This window comes from Eptesicus fuscus, chromosome 7 (genome assembly GCF_027574615.1).
Source record: "Eptesicus fuscus isolate TK198812 chromosome 7, DD_ASM_mEF_20220401, whole genome shotgun sequence".
In the NCBI taxonomy this organism is placed as follows: domain Eukaryota; kingdom Metazoa; phylum Chordata; class Mammalia; order Chiroptera; family Vespertilionidae; genus Eptesicus; species Eptesicus fuscus.
Genome location: NC_072479.1, coordinates 53,667,610 through 53,684,355, shown reverse-complemented (window position 1 = coordinate 53,684,355; position 16,746 = coordinate 53,667,610). Strand labels below are relative to the sequence as shown.

General features: G+C 56.4%; 1 protein-coding gene across 2 annotated transcripts; it reads right to left on the bottom strand.

The window, feature by feature from the left end:
* Positions 1–1,000: 1,000 nt before the first annotated feature.
* ANKRD52 (ankyrin repeat domain 52) lies at positions 1,001–13,938 on the bottom strand. Of its 2 annotated transcripts, none has more exons than XM_054718964.1 (28): positions 13,806–13,938; positions 13,412–13,495; positions 12,938–13,016; positions 12,670–12,740; positions 11,452–11,652; positions 10,573–10,660; positions 10,309–10,451; positions 9,822–10,034; positions 9,472–9,550; positions 9,050–9,164; positions 8,790–8,872; positions 8,571–8,688; positions 8,328–8,396; positions 8,052–8,192; positions 7,893–7,973; positions 6,675–6,843; positions 6,416–6,487; positions 5,945–6,146; positions 5,637–5,724; positions 5,445–5,562; positions 4,154–4,373; positions 3,884–3,971; positions 3,695–3,778; positions 3,447–3,592; positions 3,159–3,241; positions 2,633–2,715; positions 2,371–2,462; positions 1,001–1,958 (listed from the first exon to the last, which is right to left on the bottom strand). In XM_054718964.1, the coding sequence occupies exons 1-28, from the start codon at positions 13,830–13,832 to the stop codon at positions 1,708–1,710; spliced, it is 3,288 nt and encodes a 1,095-aa protein (XP_054574939.1). In that variant the 5' UTR covers positions 13,833–13,938; the 3' UTR covers positions 1,001–1,707. The 2 variants fall into 2 exon arrangements, with proteins under 2 accessions (XP_054574939.1, XP_054574940.1); XM_054718965.1 differs by having other exon boundaries at positions 6,675–6,786.
* Between the last annotated feature and the right edge of the window lie 2,808 nt (positions 13,939–16,746).

Here is a 16,746-nt window from a genome sequence, read left to right as displayed (position 1 = left end):
CTCCCCTCAGCCCACCCTTGGCAAGGGAAGCAAGACTGGCAGGGGCCACAACTGGAAATCAGGTAAGATGGTGAATAAAGCAAGCATGAGAGAGGGGGCAGGAGAATGAGGGTCCCCCCGGCAGGGGGAGACCCTCTACTGTGTAAACGAAGCCCATCCAGTTCTCAGGGGACAATACTGATGGCAGCCAAACTGGGCAAGGATGCGCTGTGGGCGCGGAGGGGGCATGACCTCTATTCAAGTTCTGTGTCTTGGCCCCTGGCTGAGGTATTGAGTGTGAGGAAGGGAACACTGGGCTGTGGGAAGGGGTCCAACTGTCCAGGAGGCTTAGCTAGGAGATGGATGGACAGGGCTTTTGAAGGGACCAGGGCCAAATTCAATGCTACATTTAAAGAAGAAACTGCCCCCTCCTCACTCCAGCCCCGTTTGGCTTTTAGGGTGCAACTGAGAGGACTCTTCTCAGTGCAGCCCCTAGCTCGAACCCCTCTCTCCCTGCTGCTGGGAGGCAAGGCCCTCCCCTCAGGATCTGCTGTTGCTCCTTAGACCAGAGCTTCGTCCTCCCTGGGAGGGGAAGCCCGGTCCCGAGGAGCCACGGTCCCTAGTCTGCCCTGCCCCTCCCACCGTCTTTGGCTTCAGATCAGGAGTGACCGGGGGCCGTGGGTGCTCTTGGACACAGTGGACAGGGAGCAGAGGAACTATAGGACTGGGGCACAGGAGGAAGAGACAGCCCCTCCCTCCACACACATGCATACACATGCCTGAAACACATAGGACACACTAGGGCCGTGGTTTTGAAATGGGCAGGAAATTATTTGTTTCTTTCCCTAAAGGATAAAATGCTTACTTAAAAATTCATGACAAGCCTCAAAGTTAAGAGAGAGAGGAGAGCCAGGGAGGAATGACCAGAGGCTCTGGCCTCCCAAAAGAAGTTAGAAGAAAAGCAGGTTAAAGTGCGTGTTGGGGCCAGGCCAGCGGGGGGGGGGGGGGGGGGGGGGCAGAGAGTAGGCTGTGGGGGCAGAACCAGCCCTTGATTTGCATATGAGGCGCCAGGGGAGAGTGCAGGATTGGGGCCCAGGTACAGTAGTTGCTGCTTCAAGTGTTTTGCATTTGAACTTTAGGGGGATGGGATACAGAAATGGGGGAAAAGCTCCAGGCCCCAGTGCTAAATACCCTCCCCCCTTGTCCACTAGCTGCCCCTGAAGGGGGAGGGGGTTGCCCCCAGAGTGCTCACACAGTACCAGAAATTAAGGCTTCTCACTGCTGCGGGGATGGAGGAGCCGGCCGAGCAGGGAGGCAGTGATGGGTATGGAAGAGGAGGAAGGGATCTGCCTGGCAGGAGGGGCAGGGGGACACAGAGAGGACAGTCGGAGGGAAGAGTTGGGGTCGCTGGCAGCAGAAAGAGGGAACTGAGAGATGGGGTAAAAGAGAGGGGGAGCCAGGCATTTAGCAATCATTTTGGGACACTTGGCAGAAGGGGCTGCCCTGGGGGTACCAAGGGCCTGGGGTGCTCCCTGTCAGTCCCAGACCCCTGCCAGGCCAGGATGGTATGGCAAAGGGGTGAGCAGCTGCTCCCCAGTGCTTTTCTCCCCCCTCCAACCCCCACCCCAGTCGTGTTCTCCTTTAAAGTGCCCTAAATGTATAGACTTTTTCTAAATAAATAGAATAAGATATCAAGCCACCGGCAGGGAGAGGGACACTGGAAAGGGGCTACTCAGAGTAGCAGCCATCTAACCCAATGGCGCCGTGCCGCTCCTGGCTGTAGGGGCAGGAGGCCCCGTGGGGCAGGGCCCCGCAGCCACCCACCGTCTTGACTGCTGCAATGCTGCAGTTCTTGAGCAGGCTGAAGCTGAAAGGACTGACGGCGTCCTTGGGTGGGAAAGGCTTCATGGTGGAAAGGATCAAGGCCAGGCAGTCTGCCACATCTTTGTTGGGGGCACAAGCCAGTGCTGGGGTGTGACCTGCAGGGAAGGGTGGGAACTAAGGCACCGAGTCCTGTCTCTGGGCCCCCACTCCCCCTCTCCCGGGCCCTGAGCTCTCTTATCTGCGGAACGAACCAAGGCAGGCAAGCACCCAGTATGGCCGGAAGTCAGGGCCATGACAGTCAAAGGAAGCTGGCAGGTAGGCTGTGGAAGTGTGGGCTAAAGGTGAGCATGGGGGACAGGGGGCTGAAGGATGTGGGGGTCTCCCTGAGGACCCTGCTAGCTCTACCTAGTTCCAACAGATTTCCCTCAGAGACCAGCATGCTGGTGCTGGGTCCCTGCTCTGAAGAGTTCCCTTGGGACGAAAAGCCAGGTCATAGCAAATTTAAGAGGTCACCTCCTGAAGAGTGTCCCTGACCCTAAACCCACAACAGGAGGGGGCTCCACTCACCTTCTTCATCCACAGCCAGCACTGTGGCCCCACGGCTCAGCAGGGCCTGCACCACAGAAGCTAGACCATTCCGGGCGGCGATGTGGAGTGGCCTGGGAAGGAAGGAAAGAGGAGCATGAAGTCGGTGGGATGCAAGCTGCCCTTCCACCCCCAGCCAGAGTAGCAGGGTGCGGAGCAAACACTGTGAGCGCCAGAGAGCCCCTGGAACGCAGGCGGCTCCCCCCGCCCCCCCCCGCCCGGAGCCCCTTCCCCGGGCACTCACATCTGCAGCGCACTGTTGGTAGCATTGATAAGGCCAAGGTCTTGGGTTTCTGCCAGGATCATGAGGGCACACTTCTCATGGCCCTGAGGGAGAGGAACAGGGTGCAGACTTGCAGGCCACAGAGGAGTAGGGGCGTGTGGCAGTGGGACAAAGAGCTATCCCACCGTCTGACAGGCTAGCTCAGTGGTCGGCAAACCGTGGCTCGCGAGCCACATGCGGCTCTTTGGCCCCTTGAGTGTGGCTCTTCCACAAAATACCACGTGCGGGCGCGCACGTACAGTGCGATTGAAACTTCGTGGCCCATGCGCAGAAGTCAGTTTTCGGCCTGGGCGAGTCTATTTTGAAGTGGTTCTAACGCCGAGCCACACTCAAGGGGCCAAAGAGCCGCATGTGGCTCACGAGCCACAGTTTGCCGACCACTGAGCTAGCTGATCCTGACTTCCACGCCTGTCCTCCACCCCATCAAGCCCCCAGCCCCTTCATCATGCCCTGCCCTGCGCAGCCTCACCACCACTGCAGGCAGTACCTTGCTACAAGCCAAGTGGAGGGCAGTGTTCTTGTTCTCGTCCAGCACAGTCAGGTCTGCCTTCCCTCGATACAGCAGAAATTCTACAAGAGAAAGGGGACAGAGCGGGACTGACGCCCCCCCCCCCCGAGCAGCAGCCATCCCGGCTCACCCTCCTCTCTGCATCCACTGTGCACCACGTCTCAGAGGGTGAAGCCCCCAAGACATGCCTCCTGCCTCCGGAACCCCCAGGCAGGGCTGACCCATCTTGCAGAAACCCCAGGGTAGCGCCTCCCTCCGTAAACACACCCACAGCAGCAGTCTGCCCGTTCTCAGCCGCCGTCATGAGCGCGGTGCGGCCGGTGTGGTCAGTGGCGTCCACCTCAGCCTCGTGCTGCAGCAGCATCCGGAGCCCAGAGACATTGTCCGCGAAGGCAGCGGCGTGAAGAGGGGTCCTGCGGGTGGGGGTCCGGGCACAGTGAGACAGGAGAGGCTCTCCCACCTGAGCAGGAAGGAGCCCAGAGAGGCTTCTCCCCAGGCCTTTCGCCACCACTCACCGTCCTTTGGCATCTCGGCTGTTCACAATCTTGGCACCCAGAGCTCCCAGCAGCATCTCTGTGGTGCTGTCCTGGTTATTAATTCTGGGGGAAGAGGGAGGCTCAGCAGGGGGGACCAGAGAAGCCCACTCCTGCCCGAAGCCCAGGTCAGGGACCCTGAGCAGAGCGGAGGCGTAGGAGGGGACTTACACTGCACAGTGCAAAGGAGTGAAGGGGTTCCCTTCCAGGTATGAAAACGGGCTGTGTTCAAGTAACAACTCCAGACAATCTTCATGTCCTGGCGTGAGGAAGGCAGAGCAGTGATGGACAGACAACAACAAGGTTCCCTACGTCTGTCCTCTCCCATCTCCCGACACTCCATTCTCCCTCCAGAACCAGATCAACCCAGGTCCCTCCCTCAACCCACTTGTCCTTAGTCTCTGTACACACTCCTGTGCCTGCAAAGACCCAGGCCCATACCAGTGTAGGAGGCCCAGTGCATGGGCGAGTATCCGCTGTAATCCACTCCGGCATCCAGGGGGTCTGTGGAAAGGGCAGCCTGCAACAGGGTCCGCAGGACTGCAGTGTGGCCACAGGCAGAGGCCAGGTGAATGGGGGTGCGGCCCTTGAAGTCTCGGCACAGCACAAATGCGTCGTGGTCCAGCAGGGCAGCCAGGCAGTCCTCACAGCCGGTCACTGCCTGGGGTGGGGAGTGTGGTTGAGGAGCCACTCCCTCTCCAATGACCAGTCACTGGGGCTGGCCCAGGAGTGAGAGCCACATCCAGAGCTCCAATCCTAGGCTTTTTTTTTTAATTGGGGTGACATTGGTTAATAAAATGATACAGGTTTCAGATATACAATTCTACAAACATATCACCTGTATGTTGTGTTGTGTTTACCACCCCATCCAATCCTAGCCTTTACAACAGTGACTCCCAGTGTTAGCGATCAGCAGCTGCTTCTTTTACTCTCTAAGCCAGTGGTTCTCAACCTTCCTAATGCCGCGACCCTTTAATACAGTTCCTCATGTTGTGGTGACCCCCAACCATAAAATTATTTTCGTTGCTACTTCATAACTGTAATTTTGCTACTGTTATGAATCATAATGTAAATATCTGTGTTTTCCGATGGTCTCAGGCGACCCTGCTAGCTGCTATAGAGCGAGGTTCGGATGGTCTTGCCTGAGACCATCGGAAAACACAGATATTTACATTACGATTCATAACAGTAGCAAAATTACAGTTATGAAGTAGCAGCGAAAATAATTTTATGGTTGGGGGTCACCACAAACATGAGGAACTGTATTAAAGGGTCGCGGCATTAGGAAGGTTGAGAACCACTGCTCTAAGCCAATGTAATCAGGATGGCAAGAGTGAATCCTGGCACTCTAGAATGGGAGACAGGTGCGGAGTAACGAGACTAAGGGAACCGAACAATCCTGGGGGACAAGGAGGCAGCTTTAGGACATGAGACGGTGGAGAAGGACTGGGTAATGGCCTCTTCATCCAATGGGACAGCGCCAGCAGGGCATCCTGGGGCAGGCCTGGGTGGGGGGCAGGTGGTTGTATGTGATTACAAAGCAAGGTGATCCAGGAGATCCGCTGCGGATGTCCAGCACTCATCCCGGAGCAAACACAGTGAGGCCCACTAAGACTTGGTACAAAGTCCTGGCCCACCCGCTAGACGCTCTGCTGTCCTACTGCGGCTGCGGGTGGGTCCTGCACTCCTCGTCCAGGCCCGTCAATGAGCAACCCCACCCGGGCTCGCTTACCCCACGGTGGAGGGCGGTGCAGCCCCGGAGGTCAGCAGCATCAGCTGTGGATCCTTTCTCTAGCAGCAGATGTACACAGTCCACATGGCCATTCATGATGGCCAGCATCAGTGGGGTTCTACAGAGGGGGCAGAAGGGTGAGGGCCCAGCAGTGATGGGAAAGCCTGCACTCCACCCCTGGCCCACACTCACTGTCCATAGGCATCCATGACATCTGTGATGTCAGCTCGTTCCCCACTGTCGATCAGCAAGTGCAGGGAGTCAGTGTGACCAGAGGCAGCTAGGAGGAAAGGGGCCTGTGTCAGGGCATGGTCAGGGGGAAGGAGGCCAGGGCCAGGCTAAAGGGGTCGGGGGATAGGAAGCTACAAATCAGCATATGATGTTTCCATCCTCCTCACCCCACTCCACTCCCAACCCCAATCCCATTCAGGAGGGATGGTGGACCAGCCTCCAAGGCCTGGTGTGGCCAGGGGAGGGAGCAACCTCAGGGGCATACGAACCAGCAGCGTGCAGGGGTGTCCACTTGCGCTTGCGCTCCTTGATGAGGGCAGAGGCGCCGTGGGCTGTAAGCACCTCCACACACTCAGTAGAGCCTCGCTCAGTAGCCAGGAAGAGCGCGGTCCGGCCCTTGTGGTCCCTTACATCCAGATTCACCAGCGTCTCGGCCAGTGTCTTCAGGGCTTCACAGTGACCATTGTAGGCCTGGAGGGGTGTGGGCAACCAATGGATACAGCTCAGGACACTGCCTCATTCTGCTCTTCGGGCCCCTGGGGAGACTCCAACCAGCAGTCCTCCCCACAAGCTCCTCAGCCCCTCGGGTTCTTCACCTGCACTATGCCCTCCCCTCTCCAGACCACTGCCTGCCTGCCACATCTTCACAAGAAGACAGAGCAAGGGCAGTTCACAGTGTGTGCGCCTGCGCGTGGATCAGGTGAGGACAAGGCAGGCAAGAAGAAAAGGCTGGGACTCACAGCTAAGTGCAAAGGGCTGACTGGAATGGTGCTCTCCACATCCTCCAGGCAGTTAAAGGACATTTCTAAGAGCTGCAATGGCAGGATAGCAGGTGCTAAGGTTTTGGAAATCCCAAGATATTAGCCCTGTCCCCCACCAACAGTAATCCCCTGAGCCAGCCCCTGGACCTAGAGACCACATTTGGTTCCGTCAGTCACCCTTGGTTTCGGAATCCACAAACACAAAGGTGCCCTATCCAGGGCCAGATCCCACACGTACCAGTTCGAGGTTCTGTCTGTTGCCATAGGCGGCTGCATAGTGCACAGCTGTGTAGCCCTGCCTGTCCCGCAGGGAGGGGTCTGCACCGTTATCCAGTAAGAACTCCAGACAGCTGGGGGCAGGAGTAGACTGTGAGGTGGGGACAGGCCCAGTCCAGGAGGGCACAGTTCTGGGACGGGCAGAAGAGAGGGCCAGAAAGCCCCTCCAAGCCTAGCTGGCCAACACCCAGGTGTGCTATCTCCTGCCCATTCCACTCCAGCTCCAGACCCACCCTCCTTCAGGTCTGCCCTAAACCACTTGGGCTCCAACACCCTCCTAGAGAACCTAGACACAAGCACCAGCTATCAACAGTCTGCTGACTGACTCTCCCACCTCCAGGCATGCTGACCCTCTACTTTAAATGCCTTCTCCTCCCAGCTCATCTGGACCACTCATCTCAGCCCCGGCCCAGCATCCTGCCCTGTGTGAGGCCTTCCCCAGCCTTCCCAGTGAGGTGCCTCCCCATCTGTACTCCCTTGGCCCCTTCGCATTGCTTAGTAGTGGCTGCACTAGCAGTGATCATACAATATAGCCCTCACCAGGTGCCACACTGTTCTAAGCACTTCCTGCGCATTAAACAGTTTAATCCTCATAATGATCCTATAAGGCAGATACTAGTCTTATCCTTACTATGGTTGAGGCAATTGAGGCAAAGAGAGGTTAAGTTACTTGCCAAAGACCACAAAGCTGAGCCTCTTTGATTGTAAGTACCCTTTAAAAAAGATAAACTTTGTATTTTAGAAGAGTGTTAGATTTACAGAAAAACTGTGAAGACAGTACAGAGTTCCCATCTACTCCGTACCCAACTTCCCCTATTATTGACATCTCACATTAGAATGTGTAAGTGTCCTTTCATTTATCTTTCCCAACAGATTTTCAGCTTTTAGAAAGCAGAAATGTGGGGTAATTTACCCTTTATCCTCAGTACGTAGCACAGTACTTGGTAGCTAATAGTAATTACTCAATTAATGCTGTGGAATAAACAAAGACTTGGTGTGTTTGGTTTTTCTGATCCTCTCAAGAAGACCACCTGTTCCCTGAGGAAGAAACTATGCCTCGTACGCTTGTCTTTACCCACAGTGCTGAGTGCAGCCCTGAACTCGGCTCCACACACTCCGCTGCCGAGTGCCTGTGGTGGGAGGAGAGGAGAGCACCCCGCACCGGGTCTCAGCGACTCACAAGAAGGCCTCCTTCCTGCGGGACTCCTTCAGGGGCTCGTCCTCGTCAGCATCGTGGCTGGAGGATGAGTGGGGTTCTGCTCTGTGGGAGGGAGAGCGAAGAAGTCAGGGGAGGTTCAGGGAGGTGCGTGGGGCTGAGAGGGCCAAGGCGGAGCCTCACCTCCTGTAGGTGTCAGAGGCGGCGGCGTAGTGGAGCGGGGAGCAGCCTTTGCAGTCGGCCTCGTTGACGCCGGCCCCAGCGGTCACCAGGGTGACGGCGCACTGGTAGCTGCCGTTGGCGGCTGCATAGTGCAGCGGCGTCCTGGGGAGAAGTGGAAGAGGCGGGTGGAAGAATCAGGGACATTCTCCTTCCTTAGCCTCCAACCCCCAACCCTCGCTCTATCATTTGTCTCTCTAATCAGACAACCCTTGCGTACACCTGTGCACATTAACACACCTTCCAAATTTGTCTCTCCTCCTCAAGTCAGCTCCACTGCTCAACAGCAAATTAAGACATTCCACATTCCTGAAAGGAAGCAGGATGGGGATAAGAGAGTGGCAGCCTCAGGGAGAAGCCACAGGCGCAGGGAGGGGCAGAGGGAGGATGGAACTGCTCCACTGTGAGGGGAGATGTGGGCAGGAAAGGAGCGGCTGGCCCCTGCCGGCTCTCTTCTCCAGGCCTGGGAGGGGAAGCACTCACCCTCCAGAAGCAGCAGCATGAAGACAGGTGCGGCCAAGGTTGTCAGGCGTATTGATGTCAAACCCAGCTGAAAGCACGTGCTCATTGCTGAGTGAAGATACAATGCTGTACAGCTGACCTGCAGGGCCAGACCAGCCACAGATCCCAGGTAAGGGCACTGAGCAGGACAGCGTCTGCTCCCCTATATACCTGCCCACCTCCCCCCTGGTCAACACGTACCTGAGGAAAGCAGCTTACGACAACAGTCAGAGAATCCAAAAAGGACAGCTAAGTGCAGGGGGAACATGTCATGGATGCCGCGCCTAGGGAGAAGCTGGGACTCACTCCTTGGTCCAGGCGGGACCAGTTAGACCACTTCCTGTGACCCACCACCAGCCCAGGAGATGGCAAGCTTCCCTTTAGCAAGCTTCTGTGTGCCTCCCTGTTTGATGTGAGCCATCTGAGGCAGCCTAGAAGTGGGTCCAGGAGCCCTGACTCACCGGGCGGTGTCCGCGCCATTGGTCATGAGGGTGCTGATGAGCAGCTCGTGTCCGTAGCGAGCGGCCACGTGCAGTGGCGTGTTCCCAAATCTGTCAGCACAATCAATCTCGCTGCCTGCGGGGGATGCACATACATAAACTCAGCAGGCCTCAGGCTTCAGACCACTTCTACTAGTTAGCGCCCATTTGAGTGCTCAGTAAGTGCGCGTGCCAGGCTAAGCATTCCACATGTGTCCTCTTGTTGGTTGGCCTTAGGGGAAGGGGCAGGCAGAGCAGGGCCATTTCCATTGGTGCCTAGCTCAGAACTCCAGGTGCCATCCTGACGGGAAGACGTGGTGGGAGGCAGAATATGGAAGGAAAGGTTTTCTAGAAATGAGTTCTCTGGGGGAAGAGGAGAAGGGAGCAGTCTCCCGAATCCATACCATTCTGGATGAGGATCTGGGAGCGGGTGAAACGGCCGTGGATGGCAGCCATGTGCAGAGGACTTTTGCCTTCTTTGCTCTGTGGAAACATGGCGTGTGTTTTTTCCTTTTCTTTTTCTCAGTACAAAGCACAGAGAATGCCCTGTCCCCCCTTTCAAAGGACACATCCCTGAGGATGGTATAGCCCATGGACATGTTCTCGGCCCACATTCTCACAGGTCCCAGGCAAGCTCTGATCAACCCAGGAAGCCAGTGGACAATTCCCAGAGAGTTATCCAGAAGGAAGATATGGCCAGGACCCCAGAGCCAGGCTCCTCTCCCCACTGGCCTCAGCCCATTCCTTCCGGTACCTGGTAGTTGACATCAGCCCCGTTATTGACCAGCAGCTCCAAGCAGAGAGCGCCATTGGTGGAGACTGCAGCCACGTGCAGTGGTGTGAAGCCCTTGTCATTCGGCTGGTTGACATTGGCTCCTGCGTTCACCAGCTCAATAGCCACAGCATCCTGGCCCAGGTAGCAGGCAATGTGCAAAGCTGTGTTCCCAAAAGCATTGGGCTCATCGATCTGGGTTTCCGGGGTGAGGGAAAGGGGAGTATCAGTTTAAACAAAAGTGGTAGCTGGCACAAACAGCCTAGAGAACCCCAGAAATCCAACAACTGCCTCAGCTCCCTCAGATTCCTGACCCAAAAGACTGAGGGCACTATTACTTAAGGTAAGCATTACTCAGACCCTTTCACATCCTCCATGGCTCCCGAAACCATACCTTCCTATCTCCATAACAGACTCTGACCCCCAACTCCCCGCCCTCAGTCCCAGCCCCTGTACTCAGCACCCTCACCTCAGCCCCTGTCCGGAGCAGGTACTTCACCACTTCAATCTGGCCACTGGCAGCAGCTGTATGGAGCAGCCCATAGCCCTTGCGGTCCTTGCAGCCAAGGTCTGCTCCCCGTGCCACCAGCAGTTTCAGGACATCCAGATGCCCTGAGAAGAGAGGATGCTTTCAGGCAGGGTTTGTGGAGTGCCTCTCTGAGGGCAGCACCCCCCCGCCCTGCCCCAGGAATCTGAGTGACCAAACTCCTCCTCTTCCCGTGCATCTTCTCACCTAGGAAAGCTGCCCAGTGCAGAGGCTGCCGCTCCTTTTTGTCACAGACGTTCAGGCTCGCTCCCTTATTGAGGAGCAGGCTCACCGTCTGTATCAGGACAGGAAACACCGTCAGTGCCACGTTCATGCCCTCAACCTACCTAAGAACAGAGACCTCAGCTCCTGAAAAGGCTGAGGCAGCCTAATGGTGTTGGTTCTGGAGCAGCGGTCCCCAGTCTTTCAGACCTCGCGGACCACCGTGGTCTGCGGACCACCAGTTGGCGACCACTGATCTGGAGAAGCAGCGGGAACAGAGGAGGCAGGCACTACGAAGGAGATCCCTCACAAACTGGACTTTGAGGAAGTCTCTTCAGGTGATCTGGTGGTGGTGCTTTTTTTTGTTTTTTGTATGTTTGTTTGTTTTTCAATTACAGTTTACTTTCCATTTTGTTTTGTACTGTTTTCAGGTGTACAGCACAGTGGTTAGACAATCACCACTTTACAAAGTGTTCCCCGATACTTCTAGTACCCACCGGGCACCGTACATAGTTATTACATGATTACTGACTATATTCCCTGTGGTATACTTTATATCCCCCCGATCTGGTGGTTCTTAAACTCTTCAAAAGTCTTTGGAAATGTGCTGAAAGACACTGACTCTCACATCAGAAAAAGGCATGTAAAAAACATTTTCCATGTAATTCCAGAGAGTTTGCCACCCTCCTGAAGTCCAAGTCAAGAATTTCAATCTAATGTGCCCATTCATTCAGTGCATGAGCCCAACGGCTCATATAACCATCAGGGTTTCTCCTCGCCAGGGCTGATGGCCCAGAAGCCAGGAAAGATGAGGAGGAAGGAAAGGGAAGGACTAGGCTGGCATGGACTGGAAGTGGTCCTCACCTCTAGATGCCCACTATGCACTGCATGATGCAGGGCACTGCGCCCGCTCCTGTCAGCCACGTTGAGGCTGCTCAACAAGGGTGCCAGAGCCTCAGCACACTTGGTGGCCCGGTTGGCGGCAGCCACATGCAATGGTGTCTGCCACAGCTTGTCCCGGGCATTCACATCTGCTGAATGTGCCAGCAGCAGCCCCAGCACCTTCTGTTCGGAGGCAGGGGTAACAGAGATGACAGAGGGCGTTAGGAAGTAAAACAACAGGAAATGGAGGGAAGAACAGGTCAGCATGGCACAGGTGGCCCCATTCCCCCACATGCCCTGCCCCCAGCACAGCATATCTAGCCTCTCAATGCCTACTTCCCATCTTCTTCTGGGTCTCCTTAGAGCTTAAACCTTCCCTACCTTGCTGATAAAACCAGAGATGCCCTCCTCTTCCTCAAGCCACCAATATTACTCTCTACCCGACCCTGAAAATCTTCACCCACACAGAGTCCCTACCAAGCAAACCCACACATACAGAGGACCCACTCCCCCACTACTTCTAGGAAAGATAAACACCCCTGAGATATAAATGCCCAAGTGCCCTCCTTCAACCCTTCCATAGGCACCAAAATCACTTTCATTACCTCGGTAAGCAAACCCACCTCACGAGTGGGTTCCTCTCCAAAACCCAGGCTAAAATGGCCCTCCTGATCACCACCCACCCCCTTCCCGCTGGCCTCGGTCCCACCCTTCCCTGGTGGCTCGAGCCAGGAAAGTGACTTAAAAGAGGGAGGCCTCCTTTTCCCTCTGCAGGGTTGATGGACTCATCTGGTGAGGCAGATTTGACCCCTGTGCTGTCAACTTTCATACTGCTTGAGGCAGGGATGCAGCAGATCACCATCCCTGTCCCTCCTCACGAGAAACATAATCTCAGTGCCCAGAGGGGGATCGGACTCCGAGGTGGCCCCCCGGGGAAGGATGAGTCACTCAGGCCTGGCAGCGGGGCCCCCTGCAGTCTGCCAGCCCAGTGTTAAGCTCTGCCCTGACGTCACATCAGCTGGCAGCGCTCAGCCCCACCTTTCCAGCCAGTTCTAGGGGCAGGAGGGAGGGGCCAAGGTCTGGCCTTCTCCCTGTCCGGGGGTAGACCAGTTTGTCGGGCAGAGGACTGAGGCTCTCCAAGCCTTAACCTCCACCTTTAACCAACTCATCCTCTTTGGTGAGCGAAGGGGAGGCCTGTACCTCATTTCGGGAGGCAGCAGCACGATGAAGAGGGGTCAGCCACAGTGTGTCCTTAGCGTTGACATTAGCACCTGCGGGGAAGTAATTTCCCCGTTAGAGAGGAGGTGGAGAAGGGGCAGGAAAGGAAGCCAGGAATCAGGCCGGGGAGCCTGGATGGGGCTGGAGCCCGGCCTGGACCAGTGTCCAGAGAACAAGCCTTGGATACGGAGAAAGAGGCTCCTCCCGCAGGCCCCTCCCCGGCGCCACACCTTCCGGCGCCCGCTTTCACCTGACATCAGTAGCAACTGGAGGATGGGGACATCGCCTACGTAGGCAGCAGCATGCAGTGGGGTTCGCCTCTCTTGGTCCTGGGAAGGCAGAAGAGAGGAGCAGCTGCGGTGGTGAATACGGAACCCCAGGCCTTTCCCCACACCCTCTTCCCACAGGTCCTGCAGACCCTAAATCCCGACCCTGGGTCCACGCCAGCACCGCGGAGGGTGGGCGAGGGGTCAGGCCCGCCGCGCAGCGGTCCCTTCCGAGAGGAGGGGCTGCGGGCACGGATGCTTCAGGGGGAACGCGGCTCTGGTCTGCGCTGCGAGCCCGACCCTCTCCATCCCCAAAGGGGGAGCCGGCGCCCACCCGGCGTGGAAAGCGCTGCGGCGTCATCCGAACTGGGGAGACCGGAGCCCCCCACTGGCGGGAAGGAGTCCGGAACCCCAGGGCCCGGCTCCCCGGCTCGCCATCCTCCCCGATCCCCACTCACCAGCACATTGATGTTCTCCTTCTGCGAGAGGAGGGAACGCACTTCCTCCACATCTCGGCTAAAGATGGCCTGGACCAGGGGCGGCTGCGGGGAGAGCCAGCGTCAGGGAGCGGGCGGCGCGGCCCCGGGCGGGGGGCGGGGGCCTCCAGGTCGGAGGGGGGCGTCGCAGAGGGGGCTCCACGCTGGGGTCCTGGCTGCAGGGCACTCTCGCGGCGTCTCCGCCGTCGCCGGGCCGCCAAGGGCACCGACTCGGCGGAGGGGAGCGCGGCGCGGGGCGGGGCGGGCGCCTCGGGAGCTCCGGGCTCGGGCCCGGCCTAGGCCGCACATCCCCGGGCTCGCGTGGCGGCGGCGCCCGGCACCGGAGGGAGGGAGCGGGGAAGGCAGAAGGGCTGACCTGGTCCGTGATGCTGAGGATCCCCATGGCCCGGCCCGGGCTCCGTCCGCATCGAGCTCCCGGCGGCGGCGGCGGAGGATCCACCGGGGACACGGGGCGGCCCAGGCGGCGGCTGCGGCGGCGGCTGCGGGGAGAGCGCGGCCCCGCCTACCGGGGCGGGGGGGGGGGGGGGGGGGAGGCGAGCGGGAGCCCGCAGCGCCCCCTGGCGGCCATCCTGGGCCCCGCAGGACGCTGGCCGCGCTGCCCCGGCCGGTAGCGCCCCCGGCCCGACCCTGGCGGCTGCCCCGCCTCGCGTGTGGGTTCCCGGCTCCCGGCCGGCCGCGCGGCGCCCTCCTCTCCCGTCCGGCGGCCCCGGCCCCCCCATACCCCGCTCCCGGCTCCCCGCCAAGGCTCTAGCAGCAACGCAGACCTTGGCCCTGCGGTGCCTGCCAACCCGAGGACCCAGCCCACCATGCCCCGTGCCTCCTCGGGAGCTAACTCCTCACGTCAGCGATTGCACACCCCAAATCCCCCCAGACTTGGGGAGACAGGGGCGTGGAGATCTGGGGGTTATATACGGCAGTAGCTTTAGAGGAAGGGACGTCGCGTAAATCCACTAGTGATGACATGAGTTGCGTAGAAAGGAAGTAGCAAAAGTGCTCAGACTTCAGAGAGAAATCCCCGCAATCTCCGGCTGCCGAGCCTGCCCCCCAAAGAGGCCAGGAGGTCTGAAGGCCTCCAAAGCCAACAGAAGGGGCACTTTTCGACCCCCTAATTACTACATCGCCAGGGCAAGGTGGTAGGGTGTTGGTTACACTTTAAAGGACCCAAAGGTTTCTACCCAGAAAAGGGTGGGGTGCTTCCCCTCCTCCGAGGGGGAGGCCGGGGAGCAGCCAATCCGGGAAGAGCTGGAGGCAGGGCAGCCCAGCCCAGAAGGGGAAAAGGAGGGAAGAAAAGTGGATATGGAAAAATGGTACAATTTATAAAAGGTAGCGAAGGGTCCTGTTCGGAGCTCAGCAACTCAGTAAGTGCGTTCTAAGAAGGGAAGAGGGGTAGCAGTTGGCCCCCGGTCCAAGAATCCATACAAAAGCCCTCCCTTGCTCTCCAACAATCTGTGCCCCCTCATTGCTTTCAGTATTTTGGTTCCCACCAGAAAGATACACAAGACACTGGTACCAGTGCTTTTTCCCGGAGAGGAACTGGGAGACAGGGAGTGAAGAATAAGAGGAAAATGTATCTATCACTATATTCTTTTACAATACATTTTTATTTTTTTTATTTATTTATTTTTAATTTTTTAAGTTTTATTTTATTTTATTTTTTTATTTTATTGATTTTTTACAGAGAGGAAGAGAGAGGGATAGAGAGTTAGAAACATCGATTAGAGAGAAACATCGATCAGCTGCCTCCCGCACACCCCCCACTGGGGATGTGCCCGCAACCAAGGTACATGCCCTTGACCGGAATCGAACCTGGGACCCTTGAGTCCGCAGGCCGACGCTCTATCCACTGAGCCAAACCGGTTTCGGCTAAAATACATTTTTATTGTTTTACCATATTGGAAATAAAATTTACACTATTATGTAAACCTCACCTCTTCCAGGAAGTCTTCCCTGTTAACAGGTTCTTTCCCTGTTGTTAGGTCTTCCTAACACTTACTTTACCCTGTAGCACTCACATTTAAATTGCACACCTTGCCGAAACCGGTTTGGCTCAGTGGATAGAGCGTCTGCCTGCGGACTGAAGGGTCCCAGGTTCGATTCCGGTCAAGGGAATGTACCTTGATTGCGGGCACATCCCCAGTAGGGGGTGTGCAGGAGGCAGCTGATGGATGTTTCTAACTCTCTATCCCTCTCCCTTACTCTCTGTAAAATATCAGTAAAATATATTTAAACAAACAAAAAAAAAAACACACTTACTTTACCCTGTAGCACTCACATTTAAATTGCACACCTTTGTTGCTCATTTCACCTTCAGTCTTTGACATACAAGTGCCCAATAGTTTAGAATGGGTTTTACATTCCTTGTGAGCTAGTCTTGCTTTCAACACAGGACTTCACATCCTTTGTTTGTTTTTCTATGAAAAAGGGATTTTGAGCTCTCTGAAGGCAACAGTAGACATTAAATTATTCTTCATAGCTCTAGCAGAGCAACACATGGAAACAGGCACATAATAATTGATGATGAAGCCCTAGCTGGTTTGCTCAGTGGATAGAGCATTGGCCTGCAGACTGAGGGGTCCCAGGTTTGATTCTGACCAAGAGCACATGCCTGGGTTGTGGGCTCGATCCCCAGTGGGGGGCATGCAGGAGGCAGCCGATAAATGATTCTCTCTCATCATTGATGTTTCTATCTCTCTCTCCCTCTCCTTTCCTCTCTGAAACCAATAAAAATATATTTTAAAAAATAATTGATGATGATTAAGATGATGATGAAGATGAGGCTGGAAAAGCAGAAGCTGACAGTAGCTGGAGATGAGATGGACACGGGTGTTGGGACATGCTGACTTGGCTGTTGGGTATGAGGGACCTTCCAGGAAGGGCTAAGCTAGGATATGGCCCAGAGGATGGGGAGGAGGGGACTATGTGGCCTGTATGGCCTGAAATAGCTCTCGGTAACCTGAGGAATTGGCCGTCAGGAGTTGAACTGGAGTCACGTGCCTGGTTCTGGCTCTGAAGTGGAGGTGAACAAGGGAGGTTGCCAGCCAGGTTCTTTGGGCAGCTCGAAGGAGGAGGAGGGGCGAGAAGAGTTACTATTTTTAATATTATTCAGAGCATGGAAAGAGGATTTCCCAATAGGGAAAAAAGGAATATGATGTAGGTAACACAGATACTTCCAGGGCTGGGGAAAAGGAGGCCAGAGGCAGTGGCAAAGCCCTCTCATGTGGACAGTCCTACTGGATTCAGCTACTGGATTTATACCTGGATGAATCTAGGCAGATGCCTGCCTCTCTTTAGGACTG